The sequence below is a fragment of the Beta vulgaris genome, chromosome 7, assembly GCF_026745355.1.
Source record: "Beta vulgaris subsp. vulgaris cultivar EL10 chromosome 7, EL10.2, whole genome shotgun sequence".
Classification (NCBI taxonomy): domain Eukaryota; kingdom Viridiplantae; phylum Streptophyta; class Magnoliopsida; order Caryophyllales; family Amaranthaceae; genus Beta; species Beta vulgaris.
In genome coordinates, this window is record NC_079208.1 from 1802172 (window position 1) to 1813532 (window position 11361).

The following is an 11361-nucleotide window of genomic DNA, read 5'->3' on the forward strand; positions in this document are numbered from 1 at the left end:
TACAGACTATTGGTTAAAAAAAGCCCTTACAACATATTATTACTAGCTTTTTCTGCACGCTATGCGTGCGGTGATATTTTAGGCATAACTATTACTCGGTATAAAAAGAAATGAAAAATAAAATTATAAAAATATGTATCTACGTTCACCTTCATTTGATGAGTAATAAGTATTTAAATACTTACAAATAGTATCTAAAAACATTTTTAAAGTAATTATGAGTAATAAAATTGCATATCCAAATAATGAAACATTAATCATTATTTGGCTTATATAATAGAGATATAAACTCCCTGACCAAACTATCCTAGGACCTGAGTTTAATTATATCTACATTCATCCGCACAAAAACAACTATATCGGCCTATAATTTGCATTAGCATGCCTATATATGGTCGTCTAGTCTTAAATGGTCTTTTGAATCGACTTTGCGAGTTTTATATATGGAACTAGTATTTTTGGCCCGGGCAACTATAATTAACAAATATATTATGAAAAATATTATATGTGGTCCGTAAGGTTAATTATAAGAAGTTTAAAATGGAAATATCAAGCAATAAATAAGCATTAGTATATCGATTGACGTGTGATTGTACCATTAATTCTTCAAATAATACTATATCAGGAAATGTATTTAGTGCTTATAGTTAGCCATAAGTGCTACATATAACATTTTTCATATATTATTATTCATAAGTTTCAAAATTGATTTCATTAGCATTTCATTATTTTCTTTCTAGTGCGAAATTGAAATATGGATGTTATTATGGGCCTTATTACATGATAAGTTATTTAAGAAGAAAACTGCCACGGAATTAGGAATAAAAATAACAATTGTCAGTGGAATTGAGGTAGAATGCTCTTACCTTAATAAAAGTGTTAGAGATCAAAAAGCTTGTCTATATAGTTATAGCTACATATAATTACAAGACTTTATTATGTTTTTCTGTGAAACATTAAATATTGAAATTGTAGTAGATTGGTGTTTAAATATCAGATCACATTTCATTTCAAAGGTTATGTAGTAGCTGCACATTGTTAATATTTTTAGATAAGATCATATACATGTCTATTACAAACTTGAGAAGAGTGTCACGACTCAAGTAACACCGTTTTTATGGATGAAAACCCTTTAGACCAATATTTTGTATAAGATAAATAAAAAAACTCAAATGGACCCGGTGCACACTAACTTAGTGTGCACCGGGTTGGTAAGATATTAACTTCATATAGTGAATTCTATAAGATTAGTGAACTTATATACAATATAGTTTATTTAATTAACGGAAAACATAATGTGAAATTATATGCAATATAATAGAGGAATTGATTAAAATGTTTTAACATACAGGAAGATCTAAGTTGCGTAGTATATATTATGACACATGTTCTAACATATGAAATGATTTAGTTTCTCCATGATATAATGAGTGTCTGAATGATATATGAGTTTCTGCTTGATATAGTGTGTGTTTGAATGATATAGTGAGTTTCTGCATGATATAGTGTGTTTCTGAATGATATATATAGTGAGTTTCTGCATGATATAGTGTGTTTCTGAATTATATATATAGTGAGTTTCTGTATGATATAGTGTGTGTCTGAATGATATAGTGAGTTTCTGTATGATATAATGTGTGTGTGTTTGAATGATATAGTGAGTTTCTGCATATAGTGTGTTTCTGAATGATATATATAGTGAGTTTCTGCATGATATAGTGTGTTTCTGAATTATATATTAGTGAGTTTCTGTATGATATAGGTGTGTCTGAATGATATAGTGATTCTGTATGATATAATGGTGTGTGTTTGAATGATATAGTGAGTGTGTCTGAATAATATAGTGAGTTTTTGCATGATATAGTGTGGGTCTGAATGATATAGTGGATTTCTGCATAATATAGTGGGTTTTCGCATAATATAGTGGATTGTTCCGTAATGATATGTTGTTTTGCCTGGTGCAGACTAATGTTAACGTGAACCGGGTCCACACAAGTCTGATTGATTAAGACGGATGATCAAAATGAATATGAATGGCAATTAGGTGGAGTGGATATGGAGAGATCATCCTTACAACAATAAGTAATCTCTCTAAATGGAGCAAATATGGAGAGATCATCCTTATATTGGTCATGTGTTTGATCAAAATGCTTACAACAATATATACTTTTTGGTTGCCCGAAAAAATTAAGAAAATGTTTATAAGACGTTTTCAACTCATGACCTCTACTTTACAAGTTATCATTCAACCACTAATTAAGCTATAACTTTGTAATAAAATGTCAATTCCAATCAATATATCATTTTTGTCTTATTAAATTATATGGGACATTCACCCAATAAGTAATCTCTCTAAATGAAGGTAGAACAAGAAAAAGAAAATGAAGTGGTCATATCTCATCAGATGATGACTTTTAATAAAAGTAACATTACTTTACGTAAAAAATTGTAGGAGAAAATATATCCTTTGTTATCATTCATACAAGTATGATGTGAGCGAATATAGATTATAACTACGTATTGCTAGATAAACACTACCTGAGAATTTAAATTAAGATGCGGTAATTTAATTTCATAGTGTACTCTATGTGGAGTTACTGAGCTAGTTGTTACAAAACCCTTAAGATAGTACTAAAAGAGCTTGGTCAACTATCTGATAAAATAATAGCTTATTTATTTGATATATTGGTTAATCGATTAGGTCAATTATGTTTGCTTCTTATCAATAACAACATATTAAAAGCGTACAAAAAAAAGCTTATGTGTCACTTTAAAAAAATATATAAATATAAGGTATCGAACACGTGACGTTTGAAATGAAAAGTAAAAACTTAACCATCAATACACTATGACTTTGTTGTCTAATGTTTTAAATAAAACATGATGTAAGTCTTGTAATAATTATAATTAACTAAAAAGACTTAAACAAGTATATACATCTCTAACACTCTTATTACGTAACTTACCAGAAAATATTGATATCATATTCTCTTACCACAATATATTCCTTTTAAGATATTGTTTTCAAACTCCAACCTTTCAATTTTTTTTACTTATCACGTCGTAAGGTACTTCCTTTTAAGGTACTTCCTTCTTTTCACTTGAAATATTATAGTCAAAGTTATAAAATTTTGATTATCTGTAGTTATTATAAAATACAGAAAAATATATTGATGTCGGATATTGTTAGGTTTGTCTCAACGTGTAGTTTAAGAATATCAACTTTTTTACTAATACATATATTAAAGATATTAACGATGAAAGATGAGCATTATTGAATCGGAGACCATATAAAAGTAAGTAGGAAAATTTTAAAAAATTACAAAAAGCGTATGTTATTGTTTTTAGTGCCAATACTCATTGGACAAACAAAATTTTCAGGTGCAATCTAAGCAAACATTAAGAATCTCAAGTTTGGTTTTTTTCACCGTTTGGGACCTATCCTTTTTTTTTTCACCGTTTGCTGCCCAAAAGAAACTTGTGAGCATAAATGTTAACATTGGTTAACTTGTGGGCCCAGTTGACAATATAATAAATGTAAAAACCCCAAAAGATATCATTTTTTGTTATTCCCAAAAAAAAAATTGTCAGTTGACAAGCCCTCAAAAATGAGGAGTGCAAGTGGCTTTACCTGTACTTGGCGCCTTCCACTCCCCTGTTCCAGAAAATTAACTCTCTTCACTTTCATCTCTTTCAAAGGGAAAAAAAATGCTCAGAAGAAGAAGCTTCATCTCCAAAAAATTCGGCTAACAATTGCTTGTATCTTGTGGTAATCATCTAAACTCTCTATTTTTTGTCTTTTTTAGCGAAATTCAGTGTATTTGTTTGGGTCAGTTGGACGGGTTTTGGATGTTGAAAATATGGAAATTCAAAATTCTAATTTTTTTGTTCATGTTTGTTTTTTTTTTTTTTTGGATTATACTTGTGTGGTGGTTTTATTTTGTTTTGTATGTGTATCTGCTATAAATTATGATGAACACTTAGGGTTTGTTTGAACTTTGTTATGATATTAAGTAACTACAGTCTACAACAGAGGGTATTAGGTTTATTTTTATGTAGTCATTATTTGACTTTATATGTTATTTTTTAAAGGAAAAAATGGCTGAAGAAACTGAAGCTCCCCCACTTAGTGTTGTTCATGCCTGAGATAATGACTATGCATGTGTTCCCAAAACTGAATTGTGGTTTTTTTTGGGGGGGTTTTAGATTATACAGTTTTTTTGGGAAGTTAACATGGTGTTTTTGCTTTTTTTGGATGAAGAAAACTGGTTCATTTGTCCATGTTCCAGGAACCCATTTATTTATGCATTGATGAAGTAACGGTTACTTTTTTGGATTTTACTGAATATTTAATGCTTTTATTATTTTTTTTATTATTATACCTCCGGCGTGGTTAAAGTGTGGTTAAGTTACCGGATTTCCTAACCCAAGTCTCAAATGGTGCATAAAAAAATGATAGGTCCCAAAGGGTGAAAAAATGCAAACTTGAGGTCCTTATTATTTGCTTAAACGTACTCCTCATAACCTTATAAAAATAAGAGGGTTTTTAGAAATTCTTGAAAAATAAAAATAACGTTTAAAATATTTTAATTGGTTGAGAAATTTGTTTGTACAATTTTGCAATAAATTGTAGGGGATAATGAAAATTATGTTAGGGAGGAGAATCTATTGGATTGTCAAAGAAGGAAGCATATATTCTCCTTGGGGATATGTGGGTGAAACGCTTGAAATCCTCCTTTATTTGGCATCTTCCTTAGGTTGGTGGTTTTTTTCTTACTACTTTACATTACATATATAATTTTTAAGCAATATAATTATATAAAATGTATCATATATTACCAATGATTATGTTAAAATGATCTTTTCTTTTGCAATTACCAAGTTAAGAAATTATTTAATGATCGAACATTTAGCGCAACATTTTGTTTTTACTTGACTATGAATTTGGACATTATAAATGACCTTTTGTTTGAGAGACATACAAATATCAAATACTAGTATGTAGTAGTATGACTTTGCTTTATTTTTTTCTTTTTTACCTCTTTATCTACTAGTTCGGGCGGCCCAAGTTGGATGAAGAATTCACACAAGTAACAAGTAACAAGTAACAAGTAACAAGTTTTCAAGTTTTATGCCACCTTGAAAATCTTTAATTGTAACATCTTTTGAGTTATACATTATTATATACAAGGTCTTGAATACTTTAAAGTACTCCATCCGTCCCAAAATATAGTTTCCATTTCCCTTTTTTCACGGTAATTTATGCAAGTAGAATCTAAGAGGGCTAGTAAAGATTTTTTGTTATTTAATAAATGTTGTATGGAAAAGATGATTTTAAGAGAGAGTGGAGAATAATTGGTGAAAGAGCATTAATTGTAACATTTTGGTTGAATAAACAAAGGAAAAACAAATTCAAGAAGAATATAAATGATGGGACACGGTTTTTCTAGACAAATTACGAAAAAATGTGGAACTAAATATGGAAATGGGAACTATATTTTGGGACGGAGGGAGTATGTTAGAACAAAAATTAGTATATACGACACTCAATGAATATATATATATATATATAGATAGATAGATAGATAGATTCATCTTAATGTATATTATTTGTAAAATATCATTTTAAAATTCTTACTAATAGATAATAAAAAATATTAATGGTTAGAGTAGTGCATTGGCAACTGTAAAAGCTATTTCGTTGCATCTAGAAAAGGGGAGAAGTATTATGTAGTGTTTATAATATTGTTACTTTCTTACAACTTCTTAACTTTAGAAAGATTAAAGTAATTGAAATTACAAAGAAAATTTATATATAATTTTATATGTCAGTTTTTTAATAGTGACAATATGTTGTTTCTAAGGGTCAAAATTTTATAAAATTTGATTGTAATATTTGCTTGTATATATAGAGAGAATAATATCATAAATGAAGGGAAAACTATTTTCCTACTTTTTCTTTATCTATCCTGTACACGCCTCTCACTACCTCCTTACTTTCCCTTTCATTTTCCTTTCGTTTCTTCATTTTTCTTACATGAAACCAAATAACGAAAAACTAAATTTGGAATTGTGTTTTCCATTATAAATTATTTTCCATAAAAATTATTTTACACTGAAAATGTTTTACACCTAACTAAACAAAGACTTTAGTTGCAGTAACTCTAAACTGATGAACGCTAATTGTAAATCTGAAAGTGATTAAGAACTAGATTCTTCTCAATTAAACATGATTACTGTCGATTAATCCTCCATACCGACGCAAGAAATCGAGAAGTAAACGAGTAAATTAGGGTGAAATAAAAAATGCAAAAATTTAAGCCTAGTGGATGATAATTTTAATGGAAAAGAACTTTTTGAGCTTTTTGTTTTTATAGGATAAGAAAAAATAGCATTAGGAGACCATCCGTTCAAGGAATTAAAACACCTAATCCATAACATTTTGAGCTTAAAAGGAAGTTAAAATTAAAATATTAAGAAAATAGTTATACTTATTACCAAATTTTCTAGAACTTTATAGCAACACCATGTTAACGTACAATATAATCACATCAGCTTTACTCTCTCTGGTTTTTATTAGTTTATCCACTTTTTTTTTAGTAGTCTCTTTATTTTAGCCATTTCTTTTTTCTATTTTTGAAATGGTTCATATTGTTTATTATTATCTTTACCTTCTCACCCTATTTTTCTTGGCCCGCAACATTACCTTGAATACAATATGCCAATGATTTTGTTTGGGGGAAGCATTTTAGTAACCTTAAATATTAAGGTGCTAACATATTTTAGGTGCTAAAATGATTAATAGTGTTAGGGAGTACCTAAATAAAATATCATGCAGTTAAAATAACTTAAATGACATGTTAAAATTTTTACCTTTTCAAAATCAGGTAATTGAAATTTTAAAATTATGATACCAACTAATTTTGTCAAAAAAAAAAAATTTCAGCTTAAGCAAATAATTTTGCCAATAAAATTAATCATCAATTTAAGCAACTAATTTTGCCAAAGACATCTGATCAACTAACATATCAGTTTCATCACCTTATCAGTTTCATCTCTATCTTATCAGTTTCAGACTATTTTTCGCTAATATTGCCAAACATAGCTAATAAATTACTAATTTCTCTTTCTTTTTATGATTTATTACATACCTATTTCTCCTACAAATTTATGTCCAAAAAAGTGGATAAACTAACAAAAACCGAAAGAAGTAAATAATTGTTCCTTGATTTTGAAAACCCCCTATATTTCTCCTAAAACTTTATTACCAATGAAAGGGGTAATCTAATACTCCCTCCCTTTCATTTAAATCTACACACTTTGACATTTTACACTATTCACAAATTGCACTTTGACCCTCGTTTGTGATTTATACGTGAATAAAAATATAGTCATGTGGGATCTTGTTAGATTCGTCTTAGTATGTATTTTATTAATATGTACTTTTTATAATTTTTACAAATACAAAACTAAAGATATAAGTCCTCAAAGTTTTGTATTGACATGCGTGAAAAGTGTAAGTGTGTAGATTAAAATGGACGGAGGGAGTAAAAACTAAAGGGAGTAAATAATAATATCTAAGTTATTTTTTCTTTGCACCATCTTTGGGGCTGGGCTTTAGAAAACGATAGTATGCATGGGAGAGACAGTCTTCTATTCCACAAAAGATAGGAATTTTAGTCCCCACAAAAGATAGAGAGAAGAAGAAGAAGTAAAAAGAGGAAGTAAAAAGAAAGGCAAGGACCATCTCTTCACCCTTAAAAAACCGCATCCTATTCTCTACCTTATTTGCATATCGCATTTGTTCGTATTCTTGAGAGAAAGAAGAGAGAGAGGAAAAAAAAAGAGAGAGAAAGAAAAGAAAAGAAAAGAAAGAATGTTCCACCACCCTAAGAAGCCTTCTTCTATGAATTCAAATGAAAGGACAACATCTATGTGTGTTCAAAATGACTCTGGCCTCGTCCTCACCACCGATCCTAAGCCGCGCCTCCGGTGGACTGTCGAGCTCCATGAACGCTTCGTCGATGCTGTTACTCAGCTAGGAGGCCCTGATAGTATGTTCCAATAACTTTATTCTTACAATCGTTCATATGTTATCAGTACTTCCTCCGTTCTGAAATAACGTGAAATACTTATCTTTAAAAAAAAACCTAAAAGAGGTAGGGGGTGTTCCCTTATTTTAGAACGGAGAAAGTATGTTCATGTATTGTATCGATACATTAATATTATTTTTTAGTATATATCATTGTTTTCTAATAGGTTTTTCTTTTTGCTTTCTTTGGTGGTGCTGAAATCTATGTAGAGGCTACACCAAAGACTATCATGAGAGTTATGGGTGTTAAAGGTCTTACTTTGTACCACCTCAAGAGCCATCTTCAGGTTTGAATTACTTATAATTCTCTTGTTGTAATTTCTAAAGTTAGTTGTACTAGCTTCAAAAAACTAGTGCAACTATCATAAAATTTTGGAAAATTCTATCAAAATAATTAAAATTGTGAGAGGTTTAGTTGAACTATAAACATGGTGCAACTATATAATTCAAGTTAGGTCAAACATTTTATATATTAAAATGAAGCTTAATTAATTTTATAATTGCACTTATGTTTGTATATATGCTCTAATCTATTTATTTTTGTTATTAGAAATTCAGGCTTGGAAAGCAACCTCATAAGGAGTTTAATGATCACTCAGTTAAGGATGGTAAGAGAGGTGACTAATTATCAACATCTAGGGTTTCTTAATTATTTCAATATTCCTACATATTTACATGTTAAATACATGTAAAATGAATGTGAAAAAAGATCTCATTCATCCTTGTTCTTTCTTTGTGCTGCAATTTTATGTTATCTTCTCTTCGATTCGCGGTTGCAGCGTCTGCTATGGAGCTTCAAAGAAACAGTGCATCTTCATCTGGATTAATGGGTCGTAGTATGAACGAGTATGTGTTAATTAATTGATTATCAAGCAAGCTTAAGATTCATTCTCTGCAAATAACAGTAGTAGGAGTTTAATTCTTTTCATAAAAACTACTAAAAGTTTTTTAAGGCAACTTCTCATTGAAGTAACCTTGAATTGTTTAAGAACCACTCCCTTCCTAGAATATCTTTTTATCTGGCATCTTCTTTTGCACTTTTTTCTTTCTCTTTTTTTTTTTTTGGGGGGGTGTTTTGATTTTCTATATTGTTTTTATAATGAAGATTTTAATTTTCTTTTGAATCAATGGCAGTAACAATGTGCACATTAGTGATGCATTAAGGATGCAAATGGAGGTTCAAAGGAGACTTCAAGAACAATTAGAGGTGAGTCCAAATAACAAATCATATACCTTAACGAGTTAATGGCCCGTATGGCAGTTGGTTATAAATGGTGGTAATAGGAATGAATTGGTATGTAAATTTACAAATAAAATCATTGTTCATTTCCATGGTAATGTTAATTTATCCTAAAGTGTATATTTTTCTTCTTGAATTTTCATTCCCATCCAATACCACCTTGTTAGGTGGTAATGAGTGGTAATGAAAATTAGGGGTGAGATTCCTTATGGAGAAAAAATATAAACTTGGGGATTGAAATTATATGTCTCCCCATTAAAATTTTAAGGGTGCTTCCCTTGTAACTTACACTTAAAATTCATTCCTATTATCACAATTTATTAACGATTACTAAATGGGTATTAAAAGTCAATTAGTACATGTTAACCTGGATTACAACGTGACAACTAGTTTCATACAGAATAGTGAGTATATAAGTTCTTTTGTTGTCTAGTTTATTCTCAATTATCATGCATGATTTAACAATGACATAATTTTGCATGGAAATTAGAAAATTACATAAATGTGTCCTAATAATCACAAATTCTTGTATGTAACTAGCTATTACGTGTAACAACCCATAAATCACCACTTCTTTTATTAAAAAAAAACTCGAATGACATGAGATTTATGTCATTATTTATATAGTTTATGTCATTATTGTTAAAATTTATCACATTATACATGCTACACGAGAGGTTATGGTGTAACATGTTACACCGAACACGCAATCCCTAATAATAATACCTAATTATGGCATGCAGGTTCAAAGACATTTGCAGCTGAGAATTGAGGCACAAGGGAAGTACATGCAAAACATACTAGAGAAAGCATGTCAAACTTTAGCAGGAGAAACCAATATGACAGCTTCAGCAAGCTATAATAAAGGCAACAACAACAACAACAATTTAAGCAGTAACAACTCTTCAATGGCGGCAGATCATTTATCAGGATCAATGAAAGAATTCGGCACGATGAATTTTCCATCTCTTCAAGACCTTAACATCTATGGTGGAGAACAACCACTTGATCTTCACCAAAGTATAGACAGATCTTCATCACTTGAGAATTTCATGCAATTAGCACCAAGTGATAATCTTTACTTAGGGAATAAGAAAAGATCAAACCCTTTTAATAACAATGTGAATAATAACAACAACAACAACAACAATAATAATGGTAAGAGCCCTATAATTTGGTCTGATGATCATCTTCGTCTTCAAGAATTAGGCCCTCCAACACCTACTTGTTTAGGGCCTCAAGATCATCATCATCATCATCAAGAACATCTTTTTAAGGCAGGAGATATTCAAATTGCACCACCATCTTTGGATCATCATCACCACCACCATCGAAGTAGTAATAATGATGATCATCAAATCGATTCGATTTCGGAGATTTATGATTCAAAGCCAATTTTAACAAGTGATATTGTTGTTGGTGTTGACAAGAAATTCGAGTCATCGACTAAGCTAGAGAGGTTGTCACCGGCGAGACAAGGCACAACTCTTGGAAGAAATTCTACTTATGGTTGATCTTTGTATAATTTTGGTAGGTTTAAGCTCATTTCTTGGAAGAGTTTTCAATTATTTTTGGTCCGTTGTTAGTCATCTAAGTAGATTTTAATGCTTAACATATGTACCTCCAATGCTTCATGCTAAAGGTATGCTTCAAATGATGTTAATAATGGTACTATATATGCTCTCGTTGGTAGATCTTTTCATGGAAATTTTGTTGCATGGGTTAGTGGGCATATGGACTAAGGGTCTATTCTCCTCAGCTTATTTTCAGTTCAGTTCACTTCAATTCAGATCAATTTAGTTCAATTTAGTTCAATTCAGTTCAGTTTCTGGACAATACTTTTACTCTTACACATCACTATTCATTTCAGTTCAGCTCAAATCAGTCCAGTTTAGTTGTTTTATGCCGAAGAGAACAGACCCTGAATCAAATGCAATATGCCAGATTTTGACACTAAATTAAACTTGTTTTATATCTAAGTGATACAAATATCATATTTTACTCCCTCTGTGTTTTTTTTTTGTTACAT

General features: G+C 30.1%; 1 protein-coding gene across 2 annotated transcripts; it reads left to right on the top strand.

Moving 5' to 3' along the window:
* The first annotated feature begins 7597 nt into the window (after window positions 1–7597).
* LOC104898225 (myb family transcription factor IPN2) lies at window positions 7598–11040 on the top strand. 2 transcript variants are annotated; one of them, XM_010685272.4, is made up of 6 exons: window positions 7598–8054; window positions 8303–8379; window positions 8643–8709; window positions 8872–8938; window positions 9227–9299; window positions 10076–11040. In XM_010685272.4, exons 1-6 carry the CDS (start codon window positions 7877–7879, stop codon window positions 10844–10846), a joined length of 1233 nt encoding a protein of 410 aa, XP_010683574.2. In that variant the 5' UTR covers window positions 7598–7876; the 3' UTR covers window positions 10847–11040. The 2 variants fall into 2 exon arrangements, with proteins under 2 accessions (XP_010683574.2, XP_010683575.2); XM_010685273.4 differs by having other exon boundaries at window positions 7604–8054; window positions 8643–8700.
* The last annotated feature ends 321 nt before the right edge of the window (window positions 11041–11361 follow it).